This window comes from Rhinopithecus roxellana, chromosome 12 (assembly GCF_007565055.1).
Source record: "Rhinopithecus roxellana isolate Shanxi Qingling chromosome 12, ASM756505v1, whole genome shotgun sequence".
Lineage (NCBI taxonomy): Eukaryota > Metazoa > Chordata > Mammalia > Primates > Cercopithecidae > Rhinopithecus > Rhinopithecus roxellana.
In genome coordinates this window covers 123,528,294-123,555,996 of record NC_044560.1, presented here as the reverse complement: position 1 = coordinate 123,555,996, position 27,703 = coordinate 123,528,294, and the positions used below count along the sequence as shown (strand labels likewise).

At 43.0% G+C, this 27,703-nt stretch overlaps 3 protein-coding genes across 12 annotated transcripts in view; 2 read left to right on the top strand and 1 right to left on the bottom strand.

Moving 5' to 3' along the window:
• EFCAB14 (EF-hand calcium binding domain 14) overlaps positions 1 to 15,567 on the top strand; it is a 42,587-nt gene extending 27,020 nt beyond the window's left edge. The window contains exons 6-11 of one of the 3 annotated variants that reach the window (XM_010363001.2): positions 987 to 1,091; positions 2,130 to 2,321; positions 3,799 to 3,885; positions 6,142 to 6,253; positions 7,316 to 7,441; positions 12,096 to 15,567. In XM_010363001.2, the coding sequence (XP_010361303.2) occupies positions 987 to 1,091; positions 2,130 to 2,321; positions 3,799 to 3,885; positions 6,142 to 6,253; positions 7,316 to 7,441; positions 12,096 to 12,271 (798 nt within the window). In that variant the 3' untranslated portion in view covers positions 12,272 to 15,567. The remainder of the gene's footprint in view (positions 1 to 986; positions 1,092 to 2,129; positions 2,322 to 3,798; positions 3,886 to 6,141; positions 6,254 to 7,315; positions 7,442 to 12,095) is intronic. The other 2 variants (XM_010363003.2, XM_010363004.2) reach the window with 2 other exon arrangements.
• Positions 15,568 to 17,147: 1,580 nt separating this feature from the next.
• Positions 17,148 to 18,873, bottom strand: TEX38 (testis expressed 38). 3 transcript variants are annotated; one of them, XM_010363005.1, is made up of 2 exons: positions 18,736 to 18,873; positions 17,148 to 17,856 (listed from the first exon to the last, which is right to left on the bottom strand). In XM_010363005.1, the coding sequence occupies exons 1-2, from the start codon at positions 18,770 to 18,772 to the stop codon at positions 17,273 to 17,275; spliced, it is 621 nt and encodes a 206-aa protein (XP_010361307.1). In that variant the 5' UTR covers positions 18,773 to 18,873; the 3' UTR covers positions 17,148 to 17,272. The 3 variants fall into 3 exon arrangements, with proteins under 3 accessions (XP_010361307.1, XP_010361308.1, XP_010361309.1); XM_010363006.2 differs by having other exon boundaries at positions 17,148 to 17,777; positions 18,736 to 18,853; XM_010363007.2 differs by having other exon boundaries at positions 17,148 to 17,705; positions 18,736 to 18,853.
• Positions 18,874 to 22,484: 3,611 nt separating this feature from the next.
• ATPAF1 (ATP synthase mitochondrial F1 complex assembly factor 1) overlaps positions 22,485 to 27,703 on the top strand; it is a 45,539-nt gene continuing 40,320 nt past the window's right edge. For all 6 annotated transcript variants that reach the window (XR_004060335.1, XM_030941803.1, XM_030941801.1 and 3 more), the window contains exons 1-2: positions 22,485 to 22,949; positions 25,623 to 25,731. Coding sequence is in view for 5 of the 6 variants with exons in the window: in XM_030941803.1 (XP_030797663.1) it covers positions 22,618 to 22,949; positions 25,623 to 25,731 (441 nt within the window). In the remaining variant the exon portion in view is untranslated. The remainder of the gene's footprint in view (positions 22,950 to 25,622; positions 25,732 to 27,703) is intronic.

Sequence of the window (27,703 nt, the reverse complement as noted above, 5' to 3'; positions counted from 1 at the left end):
CATAGTAACAAAGACCCCTCTAATTCAGCAATTCTTTTATTATTTTAATGTCTTGATTATGCTCTCAAGTAATTCACTATTTTCTAAAATAATTTTTCCTAACTAAAATCTTCCTGCTTTCTAGAACCATGGATTCTCCCGTCCTTCTCACCTCCTTTTCTCTTTATTGTTGCCTTTTGGTTTTCTTATTAAAAACAGGGTTGATTTCAGATTTCAAGGAAAACAATTTATTTTCACCAATTGCATTCTGTTATAATTAAATCTGCCTCTTTTAAATTTCCATAGCTGCCAATAGTAATCCTCCTACTGTCATTCTTTATGCTAGATAAGTCATAGTTATAGACTCTGAAGGATTAAGCCATGCAGTTTTCCTCACTAAAGGAAAAGTGTACATAAACATGTTATACTTCAGTCTCTGGAAAGAAACTTGAGCAGTGGGAAGGGAATGGGAAAGGAAAAATAACCCTCAAATGTAAGTCTTACCTAGCATAATGCTATAAGGGAAAAACTAATAATACACATGATTGGTGGTTATGCTAAATGCCCAAAGCCAGTGGTTACATGACTGGCTGCCTTTTTAATGTCAAAGCTCTTGAGTCCAGTGGAAACTATGATACTGTCCCAGGTTGAGACTGAGTTGGTCCCTGGAAAGTTACAGTGATGCTATTGTTTCTCTGGGAGTACAGGCAATGGGGCAAAGGAGAAATGGTTTCTAGAGAGTTCATTCCTTAAGAGATTGAGAAATAGACGAGGAGGCTCTCAGTTCCCTGATGTAATCTAGGTGCTTCTGGCCTAGTGCCTGCTCAAGCTGGATTCTCTTAGAACCTAGCACAGGACTGGTTAGCCCGTATGTTCCCAAGCAATTCTTACTGATTAATCTGTGGATGTATTCTGGGGGAGGCTAGAAAGTTCTAGGACAATTTCAGATACTTAAGTAGACCTAATAATTCCTTGTTGTCTACACTAACTTTCTTTCCTCTTAACAGAATCAGCACTTCTTGAAGGAGACTCCTGGAAGCAACCAGATCATTCCATCACCTTCAGCCACATCAGAACTTGACAATAAAACCCATAGTGACAATTTGAAACAGGTACTTTTTATCTCTGGCTTAACTCCCTGTGATCACAGTGCACTTCAGAGGCAGCCAGATAGTTTGGGCTTAGTGTATGGTGTCTCAGCAGGTGCCTCCTATATTTATTTGCCTGCCTGGGAGCTGAGCAGAGAGGAATGTGTGTTGGTATCTCGGGGATCCATATTGCTGTCCATCCCTTCTTTGGCACTTTGTAGTTTTTCCCCGCATGTCAATCAGTGGAGTAAATTCCTTTTCTTATCTTGAAAGATCTAGAATGAGCAGATTATCCTGAAACTATGAAAAATAGCTATCTGGGCAGGTTAAAGATGAATGGATAGCAAATTAATCTAGAGTGGTGGCTACTCTGAGCCACAGTAAATTCTAAGAATGTTAGAAAGCATATCCTTGAAAATCAGGATTTTCTAAAGTGTAAAGACGAAAAGGCAAGAGGGGAGAAAAAAGACTATTGAGTTCAGAATCACATTAAAGAGAATAGAGGAAATCTTCACTAAGAAGAATTCCTGTCCTGAGTTTAATGCCCTTTAAAACCTATAGTTATCATTATTTTTTAAGTAGCAATCAGTACTGGAGGATGTCAATAAAAATAATTGAATCTTATACTAAATAATGCACTACTTGTTATGGTTTTGTTACATGAGCCAATTCAGTAATTGGTATTGTTCCTAAGGTAGGTTCGTTCTGACAAATTAGGTTAATGGACCTTTCAGTTAATAACCCAGCAAGCCTTTCCGCCAGCAGGTGAGGTAAACATTGGTGAAATCAATTCCCAAGCTCTCAGCTTTCTGGTACCCAAGAGTGAATCATGTAGGTAGTCCTGTTCCCTCTTTCCCCCTCCTGTCTAGCTGAGTCCAAACAATTCCACAAGGAACAATTTAGAGTGGGAGGGACAAAGCAGACACAGACGATTGATGGTCAAAACCAGGAAAAGGAGTTTACTTCAGTACTTGACATAGTAATGGTTGTTCAGTGCTGCTCGCCTGCTTGTCTAATTTACGTCTGTAGTGGATTCCATAACTTTATTTATTTCCACTCTAGGATATCCTGTACCTTCACAGCTCTTTAGAGGAGGTAAACAGTGCCCTAGTGGGGTACCAGAGACAGAATGATCTTAAACTCGAGGGAATGAACGAGACAGTCAGTAATCTTACCCAGAGAGTCAACCTGATAGAAAGCGATGTGGTTGCTATGAGCAAGGTAGAAAAGAAAGCAAACCTGTCCTTCAGCATGGTAAGCCTTTTCTGATCTTTTGTGACATGCAGTGTGTTTTGTCTGTGCATGGATGACATTCTACCACCTTTGGAGAACAGCCTTCTGGCATATTTGAGAGGCTACACATTTGTATTGTGCTTAATCCGTGTCTCCTTTAATGTTCACACTAGCTGTGTGATGTGAATGGCCAGGCAGTGTTTATCCTGATTTGGAGAGGGAGATGTGGAGAGGTCAAGTCGCTTACCAAGGCCTCACCACAAGTTGTTGGCAGAGATGACAAGGCTACTGTCATGTTACCAGTCAGCCATCTGGTAGGGAAGCGCTAGCACGTATTTCCAAGAGCCTTTTGGATCTTTTCTTTTCTAAGTTGTTAGGGATGGAAGCCATGAAAATGATAGTAACCAAAAATCTTTTACCATTTCTATGAGCCTGAACTTGACTTTCATATTTATCCTGCTGTCTGTATATTAAGGGGAACCTTTTGCATATGTCGGGAAACAGATCAGGTCAGACCAGCTCCCCAGCTTAAGAGGTTGTTGAGTTCACCTCCTTATTTTACATGTAAGGAAACTGACCTACTAAGTCGCTCATGCTGGCAGACTGTGCACAGTTTACTGGTTTTCATATTGCTGTGAATAAAATGTGCAGTTTCACATAAACATTGTGCAGGGATCCACGTGGATTCTTTGTTTAATAACTGCAGCCCCCACCCTTAAAGATTTTGTATAGCGAAGACACAGGCATATATTTAAAAATAGAAACCAAATACAGGAAATTGTGCCATAAATTCAAGTAACCACCAAAGCTGGAAGCAAGCCCACAAATAAAGTTGAACTCTGGTTCATGGAAAGCAGCATTTGTACTGGCTCTTCCACAGTGGAGCCTTGGCAGGTTGCCTGGACTTGGCTTTGAAGGGTGGAGTGGGAAGACCTATTCCCCCGCCTGCTTTACAGGGGTGTATAATTTACTACAAAGCTGTGAAGATTAAAGAAGCTTTATTTTACAAAGCCCTTTTGAACTCAGCTAAACTAGGTTGGCTAAGAATTTTGGTTGATGAGTGTTATGCCTTGAAAGTTTTCAAAGCTTATTGTGAAAACTTACCACTCCTAAACTCTCTTTACTGTCTCTGCCCTCTCCCCCTACTTTATATTTCTCCAGCAGAGAAAATAGGGAATAGTATCCATCTGTCCTACTATTTCTTAGAGCAGCATTATACTCAGCATGATATTTTGGGTAAAAGTTCTACCACCTTTTATCCTTCAAAGTCTTAAAGTTTGTGACTGAAACAGCCAGAAGCACTAGTTTCAACTTTGTCTCTCTGGCCTTTCTCCCTCTCTCCTCCCATCTCCCACTCCTCTGCAATTTCTGTTGAGAGTGTTCTGAGATCCTTTAAATAAGTTTGACCAATTTATTTAAAAGTACTAGATGTTCAAGTTTTAATGTTTGCCTTTAATCTTCCCTTTTTTTTTTGTTTGTTTTTGTTTTGCCCTTTAAGATGGGTGATAGATCTGCCACTCTGAAAAGAGCATCTTTGGATCAAGTCACCAACAAAACAAATACAGTAAAAATCCAAAACATAAAGGTAAATAATGGGAGGCTTACCCTGAAGTAAAAGTAAATGCAGCAGCATCTCTGTGCTTTTGATCTGCTGCTTTTTCAAAGGGAGTACTTTTGATCTCATGTGTTGAAACTTCAAAACAAAGCAATTAGTAAATTAGTATATTAGTGAATAAATGAATACTTTTTTAGGCACGTACCCTGTGCCAAACACTTTAATAGGAGCTGGGGTGACCATAGTGAGCAAGGCAGACATGTGACCCCTGTTCTAGTGGAGCTCAAAGTCCTGTCAGTCAGAAAATCGTTAACACATAATTGAACAGGTCATGAATCATGAGTATGATAAGTAAACACATAATTGAACAGGTCATGAATCATGAGTATGATAAGTAAACACATAATTGAACAGGTCATGAATCATGAGTATGATAAGTATTATAAAGGACAAATACAGGATATGATAAGATCAAGAAGGCTTCCCTAAGGAAATGACTTTTATGCTAAGACAGTAAATTATCTGTACTAATGATGGGGGACAGAGGCACAAATAATCTGAAAATGGTGTCTCATCTAAAAATTATTTCCTATTTTTATATTGCAATCTCATTTTATTCCTAGTCCATTTAAACCTCAGCCAGTTCCCTTCACCTTGTACCTTCCCCTTTTTTGTTCTTCCCAGACAGATATACTGTCAAGACAAGCAATCTATGATATGCTTTGATATTCCAGGAAAGAAAGTGTGATTACAGTATTCTCTGATTAGAGAGTTAAACTATGGGCTAAGATAAAGGAAAAGCCAGGAAGATTATGACCAAGTGACTAAATTACCATCTGAGATGCATATTATGTTTGAGAAGTTGGGAAGATCTGAGGTTCAGAGGAAATGAACTTGAACTGGAACCACAGTACAGGCAGCTTTTGATGTAATGCTTTCCATGTTTATTTTTACTTCCTTAATAGTTTTATATTATCTAGATAAAGTCACAATATATTAAGGTTTTAATGCATCATAAGCTAAGCTTTTGTTGAGTTTTCCAACTGCTTCTACAAATTTTTTTTAAACCTCACCTAGAGAAGACAGAAAAACTTAAGAGCCAGATACAAATGTTGAGCACAAAAAACTAACAGGTGGTTACTATTAGAAAATAGTAGCAATTTCAGCCACAGTTCACATTTTAACAATAAATGTCAGAACACACTAGTACACACATGTACATAAATTTCATCTTGGCTTTGCTTTCAGGCCCTTTTTGTTTTTAACTGTCGTCTCACTGTATCAGTTCCTTTGTCCTACCTTATCCAAACATCCTAACCAGATACAATTTCTCCTTACCATTATTCAAGCATTTAGTACCTAGTTTTCACTACATATGTTCATATTTTAGCTCCCTAAATAAACTGAGTGAACTACTGTACAGTAACTATTAGAGTAGAAATAAGATAGGGGCAAGATAAGTAAATACATAATAATTATACAAGATAAGTAAATCATAATAATTAATTAAAAAATGTGTAATGAGTTGGTGTTCTAATTAAACATAGGCTCAGGACCTTTCACACTTGTCTAAGTAGTTAGAAACAAGCCTCATAGAAACCAGATGTCTCTCTTTTTATAATTAAATGTATTTGTTTATGCCACTCTTAATACTCCTGGGAATGAGGCAGGGTATGGGGGAAAAAACTTTAAAAGATATGAGCAAGCAAGACTTTGAATTAGAAATATTACAGCTCCTTCTTTATGTCCTAACAGTTTCTGCCACCAGTTGAATCATCTCCAAGGGAGATCAAGGGAAAACTTGTGATTTGTTTTTGTTCAGTTGCTTCTTTTTGTAAGGTGGTAAGAGCATGAAATCCTGCCTGAAGTGGTCTAGTCACAAGGTGAAGCAAGATATTTCGGAAAGTTATTTAGTTAGTGTGAAATAGCTCCTAGAAAACAAGATCCTGCTCATTTAGGAAATGGGTGTTAGATAGGCACCTGAGCAAGGGTACATTTCCTTTACTGCTGACACATGCATTCCTTCCCCCATCAGCCAAATGTTCACAGTGAATCAGATCATCTGTAGCATAATGTTCCCTTAATGGTCTCAAATCCAGCAAGATACTTATCAGCGCTGAGGACCAAAGACATCACCAGTATATGTTGATTCATTCTTTTATTGTCTTTGTAGGGAACCTACTGAGGGTCAAGCACTACATGCTAAACAGGCTCTGGGAATACAGTGGACATTTAGATGAAGTCTTACTACCACCTTAAACCTTCTGTAATCTTTGTTTTGGGCAGAAAGAAGATAGTTCAAATTCTCAGGTATCCAAGCTAAGAGAGAAACTCCAGCTGATCAGTGCTCTTGCAAACAAACCTGAGAGCAACAGGCCTCCAGAGACCACCGATGAAGGTGAGAGTAGAGCCAGCTTCTTAATATTTCATGGAGGCTTGAGCAGCTTGCCTCCCACACGGGGAATAGGGAAGGTGTTCCAGCAGTACTGATCGCACCAAGCGAGTGATGCCTGAACGCACCGAGATGAAGCTGATACACTTTGCTTTCATTTAGGAAAGGCCCATTTTGTACATGATTTGTACTCTAGTCTATTAAGGGAAGAATCGGTAATGTTTAGCTGGAAATAGAATTCTCCATGCTGTCTGCATCCAATTATAGGCAAAAATGTTACTGTCATAGCGTATATTAAACTAGCCCTGAAAGTTGTTTATGGGAGTCTTTTCCCTTCTGTAAGTGCATAACATGTATTTAAAAATAAATGTTCATCTTTCTGAAAATCGTTAACAAAAATAATGATGGGATCTTTGGGTTGGAAGGGTCTTTGGCTTTAGGTATGGACCTGTCTGATCCATATTAGCAGATACATTAGCCTCCACTGATTTAGACCCTGTGAGGACATAATCAAGGCACTGGACTATGTTGGCTTTGACCCTTTCTGCACACAAGTATTTTTCTGTTTTAGAAAAGCAGTATAACCTCTCTTGAATTCTCTTAGATAGGAGACAGAATTGTGGTGGGATGCCTTGTCCTAACATTGTGCTACATCATCTGCGGTCGCAGTCTTAGCACTAGCTTAGTGGGTGGCACATACCCCTAGACTAGGTTTAAAGCACATCTCCTAGGATGTCAAGATCTTTGATATCCAGCTTCTCTGTTCTTGTCACTTGACAGCTTAAGCTCTTACCATCTAAACATGTGTAATGCTAGCTTGTACTGTAAGATCTTCTAATGGGACTGCTGCTGCAAACCTTAATGTAGTATAATACTGATTGGTCCTCCCTTGCCCACAAATGTCTCAATCCAAGCCTTTAACTTCACATAGTCACTATGCTACTTAATTCTCAAATGTTTCTCTAAATTAATTGTATATCCAATTTTTCTAAAAGGTGACCTTCGATACTTGTTTACTTTGGTGTTAGATTCAATAATACTAAATAAAACTATATGTATTTGTTACAGAGCAAGTAGAGAGTTTCACATCAAAGCCATCAGCATTGCCAAAATTTTCACAGTTTCTTGGAGATCCAGTTGAGAAAGCTGCCCAACTAAGACCTGTCTCTCTACCAGGAGTTTCTAGCATTGAAGGTAAATTTTTATACCATGGGGTAGTAATGGGAATGTTCCAAGTAATAACTTTTTAATGTTTATTTTCACTTATCAAAAATATATATGATCTAACATTTATTGAGCAGATGTCAAGTGCCAGATACTTGATAAGCATTATGTCATATAATCCTGATAACCACTCCATGAACATAAGTATTTATATATTATACCTATGTTACTGATAGGGAAACTGCCTAAGTCCACACAGCAAATAATTGGTTGAAACAGAACGCAAACCAAGACAGTCTGATGCCAAAGCTGGTACTTTTTTTTTTTTTTGTAGACCCCCAGGCTGGAGTGCAGTGGCACAATCTGGGCTCACTGCAACCTCTGCCTCCTAGGGTTAAGCAATTCTCATGCCTCAGCCTCCCAAGTAGCTGGGATGACAGGTGTGCACCACCATGCCCGGCTAATTTTTTGTATTTTTAGTAAAGATAGGGTTTCACCATGTTGGCCAGGCTGGTCCTGAACTCCTGACCTCAAGTGATCTGCCTGCCGCGGCCTACCAAAGTGCTGGGATTACAAGCATGAACCACGTCACCTGGCCAAAGCTTGCACTTTTAACCAGTGTACTATATTGTCTTTCTGTTATTGTTTTTTAGGGTCTTCATTCACTGAGTGCCTCATTAAAACTAGTGCTAAGCAATAAGAATACAGTGTAAGATAATGGTCTCATTTTCTTTCTTCAAGAATATTACAGTCTAATGGAGAAGGCATGAAAGCAAATACAATACCATGAGATTAGTAAAATAAAGTAAAAGTTGACCCTGTTTGTCAGGGCCCTCCAAAAATGAAGGGCCCTTTTACTGAAAATCAGCAAAATATTAGTAGAAAGGATATGATTCACAGAAAAATGTGTTTGCATTGCTTCCAACAGTGCGTGTTCTATCCCTCATGGTGATATTTAGTGCCTCCTGATTTTGTATTAGCTGGCTGCCTGGCAAATCACTTGCTCCTGTCCACCCCATCTGCTCTGGCTCTTCTCTATACCATTCTACCAGGAACATTTCCTTACCTCCCGTGACTGGATTAGGCTCCTCCTGTGTCCTCTTAAATTTTGTTTGCCCCTGTTTAGCATATGTCACTCTGTTATAATTTCCTGGGGAGATACAAAATATAACTTCCTATGGGACTATGTCTTGTTTACTCCCAGCCCCTAGCACAGTACCTGGTACTCCTGAATATTTGTTAAATAAATGAATGAGTTACCTACACATTGCAATTAAATGCTTAAAGCATAGAAGACTTAAATTTTTATATCACCATTTAAATGTGATTACTTTTCTTCCCTGTTCCTTTTTTTTTTTTTTTTTCCCTGTTTTTTGGGGAGGAGGGAAAGTGTTGTGTTTAATGGGAACGCAAGCTTCCTGCCACTTTCCATTGTTATATCAAGGTTTGATGAGAATGAATGGGGGAAAGCTATTAGGTCAGATTAAGGAATAGCAGTCTTAACATTCATGCTTGAGTCCTCAGCATAGGCCTTAGATACTTTTGAATGACTACACTTTTGGAATGACCTGAGGCAGCAATCATATTTTTATTTGAATACTGCTGACCAAGTGCGTAGTGTGGCATGTTGTGTAAACTCATGCCACAAAAAAAGAAAAAAAAAAGAAACAGGATTCTTCAGCTAGCCACTTGGTGTAAGACATTGGGAACAAGTGTCCCACTGTTTTCCTGCGTTTCAGAGAGCTTTTGATATTTTATTAGCTGCGTTGCTGCACCTATTGTAGCAGTGAGAGTAGGGCCTTATTCAGATGCTTGTTTATAGCAGCTCCTTGATGGACTGGACCTTGCACTGCAACTGTTTTCCCTCCCTTCAAGTTATTTTTATTCTTCCTGAATACCAAACAGCAAGAGGCCTATTGAACCTAGGTATGGTGTGGAATAAATGATGAAATTAAAGGAATTTGGGAAGATTTTTAAAGAAACATAAAGCTCATTGACCTTCTTTGGTCACAATCTTCTATTTGATTATGGGTACACAAGTCCTTTTTAAATGTTATATATATACGGCCAGGTGCCGTGGCTCATGCCTGTATTCCCAGCATTTTGGGAGGCCAAGGCGGGCAGTTGGCTTGAGCTCGGGAGTTCGAGACCAGCCTGGGCACACAGTGAAATCCCATCTCTACAAAAAATATAAAAATTAGCCAGGCATGGTAGCGCACACCCTGTAATCCCAGCTACTCGGGAGAATAGCCTGAGCCTGGAAGTTTCAGGCTACAGTGAGCTGTGATCATCCCACTGCACTCCAGCCTGGGTGACAGAGGGAGGCCCTGTCTCAAAAATAAAAAATAAAAAAGTTATATATACAACTGACCTTCCTAAGTGTTTGTGATGAGGCCCTTAAGAAAATACCGGAAGAAACTATTGATAAACATTCTCTAACCATTTTGGCTCAATATTGCCGTTGAAATAAAAAAGAAGATACAGATCAACTGGTAATACTGCTCTTTTTCTTGTGTACTGGTTTTTTAAAAGTAGAGAGTGTGCACTTTGGAGAGATATATAGTCCTCTGATTCTTCTTTTTTATTGAAATACAATTCACATACCATAACATTCACCTTTTAAAAATGCATTTAATCCAGTGTTTTTTAGTATATTCACAAGGTTGTGCAACCATCACCACTATCTAATTCCAGAACATTTTCATCACCCCGCACAGAATCTCTGTACCCATTAAACAGTCACTCCCAGTCACCTCTCCCACCAATCTCCAGCAACCACTAGTCTCTTAACCACTATTTCTATGGATTTGCCTATTTGGGGTGTTTCACATAAATGGAGTCATACAGCATGTGGCCTTGTGTGTGCTTTTTCTTTCAATATGATTCTTTCACTTAGCATAATGTTTTTATGGTCTATTCATGTTGGAGCATGTACCAGTACTTCATTCCTTTTTATGGCTGAATAATATTCCATTCTGTTGACCTAACACATTTTGGTCTGTTCATCCGTTGATGGACATTTCGATTGTTCTCACTTTTGGGCTATTAAGAATAATGCTGCCATGAACATTCATGTGGAAGTTTTTATGTAAACGTATGTTTTCATTTCCCTTGAGTATATATCTAGGAATGGAATTAATGGGTCATATGGTAGCTCTAACTTTTTGAGGAACTCCTGTACTTTTCCAGAGTGGCTGTACCATTTTGCATTCCCAGCAGCACTTTATGAGGGTTCAATCCACTTTCTCCACATCCTCCCTAACACTTGTTAAGGCCTGTCTTTTTTTATTATAGCCATCCTAGTGATTATGACATGGTATCTCATTACACTTTTGAGTCACTGATTCTTGAGCTGCTTAATTTCTGGATCCAGAGAGACAGTGTCACATAGTGGAAAGAGCACTGGACTAGCTAATAAGAAATTTGTATTCTAGGCCAGGTGTGGTGGCCTAGCACTTTGGGAGGCTGAGGTGGGCAGATCATTTGAGGCCAAGAGTTCGAGACCTGGCCAACATGGTGAAAACCCACCTCTACTAAAAATAGAAAAATTAGCCAGGCATGGTGGTGCACACCTGTTATCCCACCTACTAAGGAGGCTGAGGCAGGAGAATCGCTTGAACCCAGGATGCAGAGGTTGCAGTGAGCCAAGATCACACCACTGCACTCCAGCCTGGGTGACAGAGCAAGACTCCGCCTCAAAAAAAAAAAGTCAGGCCTGGTGGTTCACACCTGTAATCCCAGCACTCTGGCAGCCCGAGGTGGGTGTATCATCTGAAGTCAGGAATTCGAGACCAGCCTGGCCAACATGGTGAAACCCCATCTTTACTAAATACACAGAAATAATTAGCTGGGCATGGTGGCAGGTGCCTGTAATCCCAGCTACTCAGGAGGCTGAAGCACAAGAATCACTTGAACCTGGGAGGCAGAGGTTGCAGTGAGCCAGGATCGCGCCACTGCACTCCGTCCTGGGCGACAGAGCGAGACTTTAGCTTCAAAAAAAAAAAAAAAAAAAAAGAAATTTGTATTCTATTCCACTTAAGAGTTACATGACTGTAGGCAAGTTACTTTCCTCTTTGAGCTTTAGATTTCCTGTCAAAACCAAGAAAGCTATGAGTGTTTGGGATTGTTTTATGGGCTTCCAAGTCATTCCTCCAGTCTCCACTCAGCCATCCAACAAGAAATCTCACGATATGCCAAAGTCTGTTTTATGGGCTAGCTCCTATCACATAACTCATTAGGCCTCTGCATTCCTTTTCACCCCTTCAACATAAGAATAACATCAGGAAAATCTAAAGGGAAGACACTGGACAGAGAGAAGATGAGACCGTTCATTCTTCTGCGATTATCTGTCACTGCTTCTACTTTGGCAGTGTCTCACTGTGTTGCCCAGGCTGGTCACAAATTCCTGGCCTCAAGCAATCCTCCTGCCTCAGCCTTCCAGAGTGTTGGGATTATAGGCGTAAGCCACTGCACCCAGCCTTTTTTTTTTTTTTTTTTTTTTTAATATTCTTAAGGAATCAAAAATTAGTCTTTCTGATTTAGTGAAATCCTAAACTTTACCATATGGAAACAAAATTTGCGGAGTAGCTTTTCTTTTAGTGTTTTAAATTCAGTTGAGACTACTTTTAACTAAATTTAGCTGTATGCTTAGACATATACATTTTTTGTAATTCATTTTTGACAGATCTTCAGGATTTATTCCACAAGACTGGCCAGGACGTGGATGGGAAGCTGACCTACCAGGAAATCTGGACCTCCCTAGGTTCTGCTATGCCAGAACCAGAGAGCTTGAGAGCATTTGATTCCGATGGAGATGGAAGATACTCATTCCTCGAGCTAAGGGTAGCTTTAGGTATCTAGCCTCATCAGGCATATTTTAGAAATGGACTGCCTAGTATCTACTTACCTAACAACAAAACAACCCTTACTTACCCATCAGTCCTCTAGTCCTCCAAACTACTGTAGCAGATATTTTGCCACCTTTTAACTTGTTTGAAGAAGCTATATAAAAGTTATTTTTTTAAAGAAGAAGACCATTTTACTTATGATGTTCAGAAATCTATGATTTCCTAAAACCAGTAAGATCTTACATTTTAAAATTGCCAGAAAAAAAAATTAAAGCCCTCTTTTTTTCTCTTTCCTTTTTTTGAGGGGAGGAGACCTTATCTTTTAAAGCTGGGAAATGTATATAGAGAGAGAATAAGCCACCTTTTATATTTCACTTAAATTTGCCTTAAATTAGCTGCACTTTATAGAGACTCAGAAAATGTCTTTTCTTTAAAAGATAGGCCTTTTCTGTGTGTAAATACTTAAAGAAAGCATTGTGCATATCTTGTGGAAAGTAGGAAGAATGGTTTTGAACAGGATGTTAACAGATGACTTATTAAAAATTGCTGATCTGGTGTGGGTGGCAGCTGAAACTGCATCCATGTCTCCGTAAGGCATCTCTCAAAGGCCCAGGCGCTCACAGGGTGTTTGTCCTGGTAGCTGGAGGAACCGATTTCAGGGAGTAGACACTGGAGACAGTACTGTCTCCAGGCATGGCTCATGAAAGTAGGATTCTGGTTCTTTGTTCCTATTCCCTCAGCTAAACCCAACCTGGGAATCAGAGAGGTCTTGGGAATTTTTCTCATTTTTAGTACTATTTCAGGGTTTATGAGCATAAAAAGTTATCCACTGGGGAGCTCCATTTTCCCCGCTGAGTGAGCTGGATTGCCTTCCCCCACCCACCCACTTAAGTCTGTCTTAAAGCCGTAGCTGGCTCCCACCACCAGTACAATCTCCATTCTGAATGGCAGGGCTAAATTCCCCCAGCCACTATCTCACACTGACCACCCAGAGCTTTAGAAGAGAGAGCTGTGCTTCTAATTTTGACCCAGAAAACCATACCCCTTGAGATTTTACCTAGAGGCTAATCAAGAGCCTGATATGTTTCTCTGGGGGATGACTAAAGCCAAAATTGTGAGATGAAACATGTGAAATAATATTCCGTTTCCTTACAATTATCAGCTCAGAAGTAGCTAGAGGCTTTCTATCCAAAGGATGCCAAAGTATAGCAGGGCAGGCCTGGAGCTGGGACCTTCACATGGTGGTAGCAAGTTGTTCAAATCTAATACAAGCAAGTACAATACTTCCTATTAATGCTTCTGTGGACCTGGCATGAAAGATCCCTAGATTGAAAGAAATAATACCTCCATGTCTCCTGTATGTTGAGTCTAGAATTGCTGTGTTGTTCTTAGAAGCAGTCTTTGGGCAACAACTCGAAAGGAAAAACTACAAAAACTTAACATTGCTATAGGCCAAGTCAGGGAGAAAGTAGAGAAGCTTTCATGCCACAGACTTCTTTAGTGGAGGTCATTTCCTTTTTAACTTTGTTCAGGTTGCCCTTCAGCCATGGATACAGTCTGGTACCCTTAAACATTTAAGGACTGCTTTTTTCTTTACATGATGTTCAGCCTGGTGTTGACTAACCTTAAATTTTTTTTCTAGAAGTATTAAAATTTAGTTAAAGCAAAATGAAGTCTTTTCCCATGAATGTGTCCCCTTATCTCATTATAGCTTATGCTCAGTTTCACTTTCTTGGAAAGGTTAAAACAAATTAGCCTGGCACTTTAGGTAACTTGAAAATAACTCTCACCCTTCTGGCTGCCTTCCATCCACTCTCACCCTCCACCTTTTTTTAATATATATACACCCTTATAGATTTTCTAACAACCAAATAAAATTCTAGCAATAAATTGAATTATACTGCTATATTTGTATATACTGTACCATAAATAGTATGTCTGTACCTGGAAGGTATTTTTTTGAAAACTGATTTATATGAAATATACTAGAGGGTAATGTAGCTTGTCCTTTTTAGTTTCAGATTCTTATTCATAGGCAGATACTTTGAAGACACCTTAACTCTTTGTTGTGTGTACTTTTCTCTTGCATCAGGTAGCTATACGTGGAGAAATCCATTTTGTTTTTTGGTTTATCTTCTGTTCTTCCTACCTTGTGCTTGTCTGACTAGTATCATCCCTGAGCCAGTTTATAGTACCATCCTCTCCCCCTACCAAGTTTGGCAGAGGTGTTTATGCTGCATTCTCAGATCTATGAATATTTTTGTCATCCTGCCTGAGAAAGTACCATATCTTCCAGGCAAAAGTAGGGTATCTTGAACTCCTTTCTTCTGAGTTGAGCAGACTCACTGGCTTAAGCGTCCCATAAGCCTATTATTTAGTGTGAATTGGGGACTTTTATTTGTATGTTGTCTTAACTTACTGAGCCTGTGACTTGTATTCAGCTGTAGTCAAGCCTCACCAGCCATATCTCATCTCTGAGAGGAAGATTGGATAGTGAATTTGGTTTGGGTTTTGATTTTAAATCCTTTTACCTTTTCAGTCTGGCAGCTCCTACTGCTGCTTTCCTAAGTTACTCAAAGCACTGCTTCTTGGTCCTTGTTTTCTTTTGCCTTGTACTATCTCGTATAATGTTTACTAAAAGAGCCTCCCCATTAATCAGAGAGCCAAAAAGGTAGCATAGAAAAAGAAGAACCAAAAGAAGAGAATACCTGACTTCGAGATGACTGTGGTGTCATCTAAAAGGCAGAGAGGTGCCTGACCCTCAGGAATGTGTGTGATGCAACAGAGCTGAAGAGTGGGTTCCCGTCACCTACTGCTGGCCATTGTCCCTTCTGTTGGAGATTCCTTTCTTTATGGTTGCTGTTCATAATCCCTTCAACACCCCCCCTTGCTGGTCCTGCCGGTCACAGTTGAGGATTTTGGCTGTGATGGGCTCATACTTATAATGGCCTTTTGAGTTGTTTTTAGTGACAGGTTTTGTTTGCTGCACACCTCATTGGCTTGCTTACCAGCACCAGCTAGATGTGGTCCCTCTTTCATATCCAAACCAGAACACATTTGGGTATTCCTGAGACTTTATAGAGCGTGTATTGTTTGTTATACGAACCTAACCTACCTTGTTGTTTTCTCATATTAAGAAATTTAAATCTACTTTGTTTTAGTGGAGCTATTTTGGTAACATATAAGCAATTTTGGTTCTGTTTAGGGAGAATTCAGGGTTTCCACGACTTGATTTGAGCTTTGCATATTTCATATAAGTAACACAGCCATTTTAATTTAGCTAAATAAAAAAATTTCTTTTTCTCTCAATGTGTCTGACTAAAGCCTCTCTCACTCCCCTGCGATTTCTAAGGGAAAAAAAAAATCTGCTTTGATTTCTATTTTTATGGACGCCTTATGCCTTTTGAAAGCAAGGAGAAACACATGGTGAGCCCAAAGTAATTAAGAATCTGCCTTAAGGACTGTGATATGTGGCCTGAAGAAGCAAAGGCCGCAGGGTTCAGGCGTTATGCATTCAGAGGATGGGAGGGGCAAGGTGAGGCAGGAGTGAGCCCTGCCCCTGTGTCTACCCAAGATGCTCCACTTAGGCCTGTTTTATATTTTGAGAATCAATATAAAAGCATGTTTGCCATAAATGTTCCACCACCTTAAAAAAAAAAAAAAAAAAAAAAAGCTTAAAATCTGTTGCTAAAGAGGGGTCATACAGGAGCTAAAGCTTTTTCACACACAGAAAAAAAATAAATTAACTCCACATGTTTGTTTGCTAGATTCTGGATACCTCCTCCCCTTCCCCGCACACAGAATCTGGTGACCTTCCCCCTTAGTCATTATGTAAATGACTATACATAAAGCTTTTATTACTTACAAATATAATGAGAGGATTTGTTCATTTCCAAAAGGAAAGGGAGAAACACATATCCTGTGATAGAGCTGGGCTTTCTTACCCAAAACTGGAGCCAAATGGCCAGTATTATCTTTGTCTCACCTTTTAGAACCATTTCCAGAAGTACAAACATTATTAATATTCCCATGTGATGGATCTTAACTTTTGGGAGGGGGACATGGATTCCTGTAGGAAAGGTAAAAACTATGGATATATGTCTACTTATAATGTTAGGCAGTTCACTGACCAGCCCTTCCTCCAAGCCAATTCATGGACCAACTTAATAACACCCTACGTATAATCCAAAGCATTCACCAAGCGTTTTCTAACACGACATATCATTAGGGAACGGGCACTATGGTGTATGGTGGGAAGATCAGTACCTTTGATGATCAATGACTTTCATACCAGTAACTTTGAAGAAAGCAGATGTAGATTTGAGAACTGGCTCTGCAACTAAGAAAGGTATGGCATATGCCCTTGGAACCTGTCTCTTATCCATAAGAGGAGGATCATGATATCCATTTGGCAGTGTTCTTGTGAATTGTTAGAAATAATGTACAGAGGCAACCACGTAAGAGCTACATACATCATAGATAATAACAAAGAATGTATTTCATCCCATAGTGCAGTGTGGCTCACAGGGCTCGTGATGACTCGTTTTGCCTGTGCCATAGCCACTGTAAATCACCATAGCTCACATACCCTCAGCAGCTATCACTCTTGTGGCAACTGTGCTTCACATCTCACAGAACACCAGTGCCTTGGGGTACCCAGGCCAGGGCCTGGCACACGTTTTTGTTTTAAATACTGAACAGAGGGATATTGAGTCCATCCACAAGTACTGGTTCAGTGCATCTCCCCACAGCCAACCTCCAGTGCCAGTTCATATTGGTGAGACTCAGCAACCAACTTGGTTTGCAAAGTGACCCCATCAGACAGGAAGGACATTACCTTCCTAACAGCAAATGAGACACGAGGGAGCCTTGGACTTTTTTTTTTTTTTTTTTTTTTTTTCATAGCATGACATCCAGGTGGGTCCTGACCTCTGTCAATACCACCTTCCTGAGGTTCGTTCCATTTCCTACTCTGCACCTGATTCCTGCAGCTCCCACCCTCAGTGAGAGGAGGCTACAATTCTGAAGCAAAAGGCTTGGCATTGAAGCTGTGGTCTTCATGGGCCAGATTCGGGAGGGAATGGAAGAGAACATTCCTTTCAGGACAGGTGGCTGAAGGATAGGAGACAGAGTGGTTCAGCAGCGGGGGTAGGTTGCACAAGGGGGGGGCAAAGGGCACCTCCTGAAAGATGGGAAGTGGAAATGGGGAGCTGGCCTGGGGCTGCTGTGGAGCCCCCTGCAGTGCAGGTTGCAGGGGAGCGGGGGCTTCCGCCTTGGGGTTACTGACTTGGTCAGCATAGCTCCTGCCTTCGGGGATGTCCAACTCCCACAGAACATCTGGATTCTGGACCTCAGTCTCAGTCTTGGTGACAGCAGGGGGAGGGCCCGTGTTGATGGCTGCATTCATGCCGTAGCGCCGTCGCTTGTTAATCCAGTACAACAGTGGGCTGTAGGTGAACGTGGCAGCTCTCATCACCTCCACCCACTGCTGGGCACGCTCTTCCCGCCTCAAGTTCTTCCTCCAGTGCAGAAGGATAATGCACCCTCCAGTTATCACAGAACACAGCCCCAGGAATCCAAAGTACAATGAGACCCACACTAAGGCAACAAGAAAGAAAAAGAGGCATGCTGGCTGATAGCTGTAGCTTGGGGCCTGAACTGTTTCTCATTCCTCTTTCACTTAACCCATTCATCAATCACTTCATCCACTTAACTACTCTCACCATTCCTTCCCTCCCTCGTTGACTTGCCTCATCATTCTCTTATTCAGTCAAAGCTAGATTTCCAGGGAGCTTAAGCACCACCTTTAACTCTTTACAGATCAGAAAAGCTATGTCTAGAGGGGCCATGTGCTGCCCAGGCTCAGTCAAGCCTCTGATTTCTAACCCAGGACCCATCCAATCCATCAGACTGAGAAGTTTCACTGTGGGCAAGTCCATCAAGAAGTAAAAGTTCACCAGCACTTGGTAAGGCCCAGGCGGGCAGATCACCTGAGGTCAGGAGTTCGAGTCCAGCCTGGCCAACATGGTGAAACCCCATCTCTACTAAAAATTTTAAAAATAGCCAGGTGTGGTGGTGCACGCCTCCAGTCCCAGCTACTTGAGAGGCTGAAGCAGAAGAATAACTTGAATCCAGGAGGTGGAGGTTGCAGTGCGCCACTGCGCTCCAGCCTGGGCAACAGAGCAAAACTTCATCTCAAAAAGAAAAAAAAAAAAGTGAAAGTTCATCAGTTGACAGAGCCACCAATGTCCCATCCCACTCCATTCAGCTGTGATGGTCCTGGGCTATTGATAATATCTTCTCTGGTTAATCAGAGCATGGTCTTTGCCTTAAAAGAATCCTTAGTTTTCTAGAGTAGACTATCTCCTAACTGCTTAGCTCTCTTCCATGCAGCCAGGCACTGTCCCATCCATGCAAAGTGTTTGTTCCCAAGTCCTAAGGCACAAGTCCAGTGACAGGGACTGGAGGAGAACTTACTCCCAGGGAAGCGCAGGTCCTCCTGTTGGGAATCCATATGGTTGAGCTTTGGTACCTGGCTGATGGCTCTGGGGAGAGAGAATTCACCCACCCATCTGCCCAGCCAGTCAGCCCATCTGCCCAGCCAATCAGAGTCTCCAGAATGCCCAGGCCCTTTGTTCTCTAAAGGAGAGGTCACTGGGTTCTGAGCATTGGGCATTCTAGGGGTAGTGCTTGTGAAGTGGTCCTGGGTTAATGGAAGGAGGGGACTTCATCCAGTGGCATTTTTTGGGTGGAGTGTCTCTACTACTTCTGTCAGAGACTGGTTCACCTATTGAATTGTCTGCCCCTACCCCTTATGGTGAACCCACAGAGCAGACCCCAGGAAAGGGCGGTCATCCCTCAGGGATTTACTGATGTTGCTGATCTTTAGGGAACAGTTGATGGGATACCTGTCCCCAGTGAGGAATGTAACAAGGAACACACAGCATTGGGCAGCCCTGTTCTCAAAAAGTATCTAAGTTGCAGGAAAAAACCTGCTCAAGGGAACCAAGTGGTCAATACCTCCTTCTTTGGCTCCAACAATCTGTCTTTTATTTAGTTAACTTCCTTCAAGTGCTGACAAGTGTTTCCCGGGCACCAGGCCCTGTGAGGCTCCCCACCATCTGGCCTGCATCTCCTGCTAGCCTTACTTCCCTCCTCATCCTTCACACACCTTTCCCTTCTGCCTAGTCCATACTCCTGAACAGACCCTGCTCATTCACATCTCTGGAGGCGTGCTCATGCTGCTCCTTCACCCAGGAGTGCCCCTGCCCACTTTCCCACCACTGAACACCTACTCATCCTTCAGGACTCAGCTCAGCTCCCCTACTCTGTGACAAACTGCCCAGAATCATATCATCTCCCATTTGAAGGAACTTTGAGAGTTATCTAGTTCATCTCACACCATCTGGTCCTACCATCAGGACCATGCTTGACTCCTGGGGGTAGATTTTTCCCTACACAGCAACTAATCCCCCTAGACTCAGTACTCACTTGAGTCAGGAACTTGCTCACCATCTCCTGAGGCAGCTTGATGCATTTATGGGCAGCTCAGTTAGAAAGCCCTTCCCTAATTAAGCTTAAGTCAGCCTTCCCAGTAGGTTGCACCACTGCTTGTAGCTCAGCTTCTTGGCACCATTTTAATGACTCCCCTCTTTATAGTCCTCCAGTGTGTGACTTAGGGAATTATTTAGCACAGAATTCTCTCCAGGGTCCACTTACCCTTGCTCTCCTCCTATATCACTGGCCCCTACTTTCCATTCTCCTTTGCTGGTTTCCCCCTTTTCGCCTGATCGCTAAATGTAGGCATGTCTAGGGCTCAGTTCTTAGTGCTCTATCTACATTCATTCCATCAGTTATCTCACCCAGACCCCTGGCTTTAAATATCACTATACACTGACAGTATACAACTGTATCTCTCCAGCCTGGAAATCTCCTCAGAACTTTTAGACTCATTCCCAAATACCTGGTTAACATCCCTCCTTGCCAGTCTGTTAAATTATCCCAAACCAGTATGTCCAAAACCAAACTCTGATTATCCATCCTCCAAAGTCTACTCTACCTACAGCCTTCCTCCTCTTCATAAGTAGCATCTCTGTCCTTCGAGTTGTTCAGGCCAAAAACCTGCAAGTCATCCTTGACTCCTTTCATTCTGTCACACCCACACTGACTCCACCAGCAAGATCTGTAGGCTTTTATTTCAAAATATAACCAAAATCTGGCCACTTCTTTCTCTCTGTCACTTTAGTCCAAGTACCACCATCTCTCACTTAGATTACTGTTCTCCCTGTAGGGTGACCAACATCCTGGTTTGCCCAAGACTGGGGTGGTTCTCAGGACATGGGGCTTTCAATGCTAGAGCCAAGAAAGTCCTAGGCAAACTAGGACAAATTAGTCACCCTTGGGAGAGTTTCCATCCTTGCCTCCACATACCCTAAATTCCACCAGCTTCAAGCATGATCCTTTTAAAAAGGATCATGTTGCTCTGCTGCTTAAAACATATAGCAACTTCCGGCCGGGCACGGTGGCTCACGCCTGTAATCCCAGCACTTTGGGAGGCCGAGGCGGGCGGATCACAAGGTCAGGAGATCGAGACCACGGTGAAACCCCGTCTCTACTAAAAATATTTTTTAAAAAATTAGCCGGGCGCGGTGGCGGGCGCCTGTAGTCCCAGCTACTCAGGAGGCTGGGGCAGGAGAATGGCATGAACCCGGGAGGCGGAGCTTGCAGTGAGCCGAGATCGCGCCACTGCACTCCAGCCTGGGCGACAGAGCGAGACTCCGTCTCAAAAAAAAAAAAAAAAAACATATAGCAACTTCCGATCTCATTAGATTTAAAATCAAAGTCCTTAACCAAGGCATGAGCAATCTAACTAACGCTCCCTATACCTTCTTGGTCTCATTTCTACCGCTGTGCCCTCACTCGTTCAGATTCAATAACCTCCTCATCAGGGCCTTTGCACTTGCTGTTCCTCCTACCTGGAAGGCTCCTCCCCCAGCATTCCCACATTAGCTTCAGGTCTCTGCTCAAGTGTCCCCTTATCTCTCTCTCTCTTAGCCTGCTGTTTTTCAGCACAGCATTTAGCATCACCTAACATTATATATTTATTTATTGTCTGTTTCACTCCTCCAGAATGTAAGCTCAATGAATTAATATAAACAAGGATCTAAGAACTTCAGATACTGATAACTGCTATAAAGAGAATGAAACAGAGCAATGGGATAAAGACTATAGAGATGGGGGGTTTGTCATTTAGGTCCCTTGAAGGTGCTTACATGTGAACTGAGCCCTTAGATGATGAGGAGGCAGCCACATGCAAATCCACAGAGAAAACAGCAAGTGTGAGGAGTGTGAGCCAGCTATGGGCTGGCATACTTGAAGGACTTACTCATCTTCCATTACACTGTTCCTCACACAGGGCAGGGCTCAGGGCTGATCTCCATGAGCGTAGGTTGGATTGAGCAGAGTTGAAGGCTCTGCCCTTGTCTGGGGAAGGGTTTCAATCAGACAAAACCCAGACAAGAAGGACCTGATGATGAGTACTGTCCCAGAGAGCCCACTCCAGGACTGGCCCTGTTCTGTGAGCAGGTGGGACACAGAGATGTTGATGTCACTATCCCTGACCCCAGGATCTCGCACCTGGTTCATACAGTAAGGAATATTGTGGCATTTGGGTTGAGAGAATGGAAAGAGAGAGGATTCCAGGGGTCAAAAAGGGCCTGAATAAGGACTCTTCAAGGAGTAATCCTGGTGTTTCTTTGGGAGAGAGTAGGTCAGTGTGGCTGGAGTTCAAGGAGGATGTCAGGAAGCAGAGGAAAAGGAGGCTTGGGAGGCAGCTGTCATCTTGAAAAGAGCTCAGCTCTCGGGTAGAACTTGAACAAGTCACATAATTACTCTCGGCCTCAGTTTCCTGATTTGTTAGATAAAGATAATACCTGCCACACAGAGTATGAAGCTGATCAGTGTCCTGCACATAGCAACCTCAGTAAAGAGAAGCTTGCTGCTGTGATTATAGTTGATGAAGGACCTTCGATGCTGAAGGATGGACTACTACAGCTAGTACCTGGCACTACAGCGAGTGCCAGGGGCAAGCACCGCGAGGACCTGTAGGTCCGCTGGCTTTAGAAAGCGGACTTGGCGCGCAGAGGCTGCTGGTCCCAGAGGGAGGAAGGGCGTTGAATTTGGGCAGCCTCCCTGGAGGAGGCGGGCCGTGGCTTACACAGGGCGGCGAGAGCGCGCAGTGCCGGGCCCAGAGCGGCGCGCCCCCTCCTCCCCGCCCCGCCTAGCCGCTCTCCCGCGCCCGGAACGTTGGGCGCGCGGAACCTCGGCGCCGGAGCGCGGGCGCGGCGCACTCGGAGCGGGATGGAGCGGGCGCGCGGGCCGCTGGCCGAGGCTGACGCGCCTGAGGAGGAGGAGGCGGGGGCGGCCATGGCTGCTGTGGTGGTGGCGGCTGCAGGTGGCGCGGGACCGGCGGTCCTGCAGGTAGCCGGTCTCTACCGGGGACTGTGCGCTGTGCGCAGCCGCGCCCTGGGCCTGGGGCTTGTGTCACCCGCGCAACTGCGCGTGTTCCCAGTGCGTCGCGGCTCGGGCCGGCCCGAGCGGGGCGCCGACGGCAGCGGGGTCGGGGCCGAGGCCGAGCTCCAGGCCAACCCTTTCTACGACCGCTACCGCGACAAGATCCAGCAGCTGCGCAGGTGCGGGCCCCGGCTGGCTGGAGGCGGGCAGGAGGCGGGAGGAGGGGCGGCCCGGGCTGCTGGGCCTTAGGACAGCCCTGTGAGGTGGGCACTAGTACTGTCCCCACTCTTCAGATGATGTAGCCAGGCTCCACGAGGCTAGGTCACTTGCCCAAGATCACACAGCTAGTTGGTGTCAGAGAGCTGGGAGTCTCTGCAAAGCCCTGGCTCGTTCCACGTTTGTCTGTGCTTTGGTTCTCCAAACGCTAAGGTAGACTCTTACGACAGCCCTGAGGCAGGCAGCTCAGACACCTGTCCTCATTATAGAAATGGGAAAACGCCTTCTAGAGAAGGGACTTGACTTGCTCAAGGTCACATATTAAGACAGTTGAGGCCTGGCTCAGAGCCAGCTGAGGCCCTTGTCTGCAAGGAAAGGCGATTGGGGATGGGAGGAGGGCATCAAAGACTAGTAGTGTCACAGTCGGATCACCCATTGAACCCTCTTAAGATAAGGGGACTGAGGATCAGCTAGAGTAGGAGACTTGCCAAAGGTCACACAGCTGTTTGGGATTTGTCTGACTCTGAGTCCAGGGTCCCTAACACCACCCCTTAGCTTCCAGAGGGAAGGCTCTGGAGCTTAGAGGGGCTTGAGGTGCATGTGAGGGGCTATAGGAGAATCTGAAGAGTTCAAGTGGGAAGAGCTAAAGGAGAACAGAGGTGAAAATTAAAGGGGCTCGGGAGAGAATTTAGCAGGGTAAGAAGGTAGTTGTGTTATGAAAGGAAACCAAAGAGTACGGTAAATTCTTTGAGTTCTGTCTCATCTCTACTTCCACTGCCTTAATTTCCTCCATCATCGTCACTTGGGCTATTGCCATTATCCTCTAGTGTTCCCTACTTCCATTCCTGGACCCCTTTACCCCAGTTCCTCTCACTGCTACTATAGTGATCTTTCTTGCCATTTGAAACAGTTATGCAGTAAATGAATGAGTATTCTTGCTCTCCTTCCAGCAGCATTGAGATAGTCTCAAGTATTTGTCATCTTAAAAACCTTTCCTTGATGTACATTCCCCTCCAGACTTCTCTCGTTGATCTGTATTTGATCTCTTTTACACACAAGCATCTCTGAAGAGTTGTCTACTCATACTTTGAATACTTTATCAGCATCCATTCATTCTTACCCACTCATGAACAAATGAATAACTGGTTTTGCCCTCCTTCCCTACTGGATCATTCCCATCAACATTTATACATACTGTTATCCCCCCACTGACCTCTAAATAACATCCAAACTCCTTAATGTTCCGCACGAGTTCCTCGCACCCTAGTCCCTGCCAGTCTCTCTCTAGCTTATCTATTAGCAAACTTCCTTTGAAAAAAAAATGGAGAGGAGGGGATGTTCCAGGTAAGGGGAGCAGCAGCATACACAAAGGTACAGAGGCATGAAACCACCTTAACATTTGGGGATGTTTGAGCAAATTTTCGTCATAATACCTGTTGCACTTTCATTTGTTTACTTTTATGCCTGTCTCTCCCACTAGATAGTGAGCTCCTTGAGGTAGGGAGTCTGACTCATTTATTTCTATATCCTCAGATCCCAGCAAGAGCTTCACTGCCCAGGCTGTCCCTTGCCCTCTCTACCCCTTCACTATGGCAGGCCCAGCCGCAACTGTGGCCACTAGCAGGGTTGACCCTGGTCCTGGTACAGCCCCCAGGGCTGCTTGCAGCTCTGGCCAGGCAGGTGCCATGGCCTACTAAGCAGAAACCCCTGGTGTGGCTCTTTATTGAGGAGGAGCTGGCCCACTACAGAGAGAAGAAAAACAGCCCATCTACATGACAGTGAAGGCAGTGGTGTTTTATGTCACCTCCAGAAAGGAATTTTATGGAAGAAGGGGCCACCTATAATGCCTTGACCAGGAAAGTCCACCAGAGGGATAGCCAAGATGTCCCTGGGTCCTACAGACCTCACCTGTGAAACTCTGGGTCTCATGGCCAAAGAGCTGGAATCCCTGGATGATATCTTCACCACAGTGTACAAAACCAAATATCCCATGGTTAGCTACACAGCCTGAAGAATTCTTAATAGGGACAGCACCCCAGCCTGGTCTTCAAACCTGAAGACCAACTCCATTTTGACATAAAGAATGTGTTCTGATGTTTCACCTCCAAGAGCAGCTTCTTTGGAGGGTGGGTCAGGGAGACACTAAGATGCTAAATCTTCTGCAAACTAGGCTGCCTAAAGCCTCTAAATCACCAGGATCTGAATAAAACAGATGTTTAACCTAGTTGGGGGGACATATTTTCAAGAACTGGATGTATTCAAGTAAAAGCTTGACACCTAGTAAGGAGGCTATAGGATTCTTGCCTGAAGAGGTGATCCAGCAAGATGACCTCAAAATTCTAAGTACCCTAAATGTAAGTACCTGAGGGACTAAGCCCTGTGTAAACCTAGGGAACAGCCTGCAAAAGAAAAATGTTACACAGGCCCCTTGAGGATTAACAACAGTTGAATAACAGGATTTCTTTTTCCGGTTTCTTTATTTCTAGGCCTGTGCCCAGTTCTTACTAACTGAAGGCAAATTTTTCAACCTCTCTGAATGGCAGTGTCCTTTCTCTGTAGAGGTGGAAAGTGATGCTTTATTATTTTAGAATCCAAAAAGGCCCAGTTGGTTTACCCTTTGGTTTACCTCTGATCAGGTCTGACCCAGCTGCTTTTGAGTCCCGTCTGGAGAAACGCAGTGAATTTCGGAAGCAGCCAGTGGGGCGTTCCAGGCAAGGTGATTTTATCAAATGTGTGGAACAGAAGGTAAGACCTGCCCGCATTGGTAGTGTTTGCTTACCAGCACTCCTTTAACCTCCTTACCCTGGCCCTTATCCTTAAAGTTGGTTTATTGATGGGTCAGCTGGGTGAACTAAACATAGTCTCTCCCAACTCCGTTTCCATCCATAAATGTTTATCCTGCTCTTTCTAGGCAAAGTACTGTGGTCGTGGTGGAGATATAGAAGTATAAGAGGGGTACTTCCTGCTCCCAAGAGGAGCAGTCTAGTGGTCAAGGCAAGGCACACTTGACAGCGGGCTAGAGGTATCAGAGAAAATTTCCCATGGGAGATGGAACTTGACCTAGGCTAGGAACGTTGTGAGAGATTTAAATTAAGTAGAGAGGAGGGAATGGGACTTTGATGTAGAGCAGGGGTCATCAAATTTTTTCTGTAAAGGACTAGATGTTAAATATTTTAGGCATTGTGGGCCATATGGTCTTCTTTGTGACTACTCAGCTCTACCATTATAGTGCAAAAGCAGGCCTAGACCGTACGTAAATGAATGGGTATGGTTCTGTTCCAGTAAACCTTAATTTACAAAAATATTTGGCAGACTAGATTTAGTTTCCTGACAACCAGCCACCCCTGCCAACCCACCCCCATCCAGTCCCATGTTGAGGAATTAGCTTAAACAAAGGAAGAGCTTTGAAAGTAAAAGGGGTTTCAGGAGACAGCATGGTACTGTACCCAATTAAAATGGAGAGGGAAGTGTTAAGGCTAAAGAAATAAGTTAGGCATTAAATTCTTTGGGCTTAAGGAGTACAGGCAGGTTAATTTAGCTGCTAAGAGGGTGAGCTCTGGGGCCAGATGCCAAGGACTGAATCCTAACCCTTCCAGTTACTAGCTGGGTGACTCTTCAGCAAATCGTTACTTCTCCATGCCTCAGTTTGCTTATCTGTAAAACAGGAATAATAACAGTACCTACTTCACAGAGTTGTGCTGAAGAGATAATACCATTTAAAACTCTTTAGCCCCATCCCTGGCATAATAAGTACTTAATATATATTAGCCATTATTATGCTTAAATAGGAATCAAAGCTGAGGAAAAGCATGTTGAAAACTGTGTCTGGGAAAATTACTCTAATGCAGTGTTTTTCAAACTTTTTGACCATGACCCACAGTAAGAAATATATTTTACATTGCAATTCAGTACACACGTATGTATATGATTGTAACTGAAAAAAAAAAATTTTACAAAATAATGCTTACTTTTACAACATGCAGTCCATTCTTATTAATTTTTATTCTTTTTCATCTTTTGAAAAACTCTGATCACAATCCACTAAATGTATTTCACAACCTATTATTTGAAAAATTCTAACCTAGGGTGGTGCACAGAACAAACTGGTGTAGGAGAGGCCAGGGCCAGGGAAAATATGGAGTAATCCAGGTGTGGGATGTAGAAGCCTGAATTAAGGTAGTTACAGTAGAAAATTGGGATTCTACATTGTGTTTTAAAGTCAAATTAGAGGTGTTTATTTTACTTGGAAAATATTTTCTTTGCCTAAATTTTAAGTGAATCTACTCAGTCTTAGTAACTAGTTTAGTTAATTAGAACAGGATTAATAGTAGATGGGTGGTGGCTCACGCCTATAATCCCAGCACTTTGGGAGGTCGAGGTGGGCAGATCACTTAAGGTCAGGAGTTCGAGACCAGCCTGGCCAACAGGGTGAAACCCTGTCACTACTAAAAATACAAATACATAACTTAGCTGGATGTGGTAGCGGATGCCTGTAATCCCATCTACTTGGGAGGCTGAGGCAGGAGAATCGCTTGAACCTGGGAGGCGGAGGTTACAGTGAGCTGAGGGCACAGTGAGCTAAGGTCATGCCACTGTATTCCAGCCTGGGCAAAAAAAAAAAATAGTAGATGGGTTAATTATAACAAGGTTGGGGAACAAATTCAACTCCTATGACAAATAGTTTACAACTTTATATGAACAAACAATTCTTTCTACA

Coding starts and splice junctions, on each gene's coding strand:
- TEX38 (XM_010363005.1), bottom strand. CDS start 18,772: ATGGATTCCCAACAGGAGGACCTGCGCTTCCCTGGGA. Junction 17,857..18,735: donor GGACCTGCGCTTCCCTGGGA/GTAAGTTCTCCT, acceptor TTGTTGCCTTAG/TGTGGGTCTCATTGTACTTT.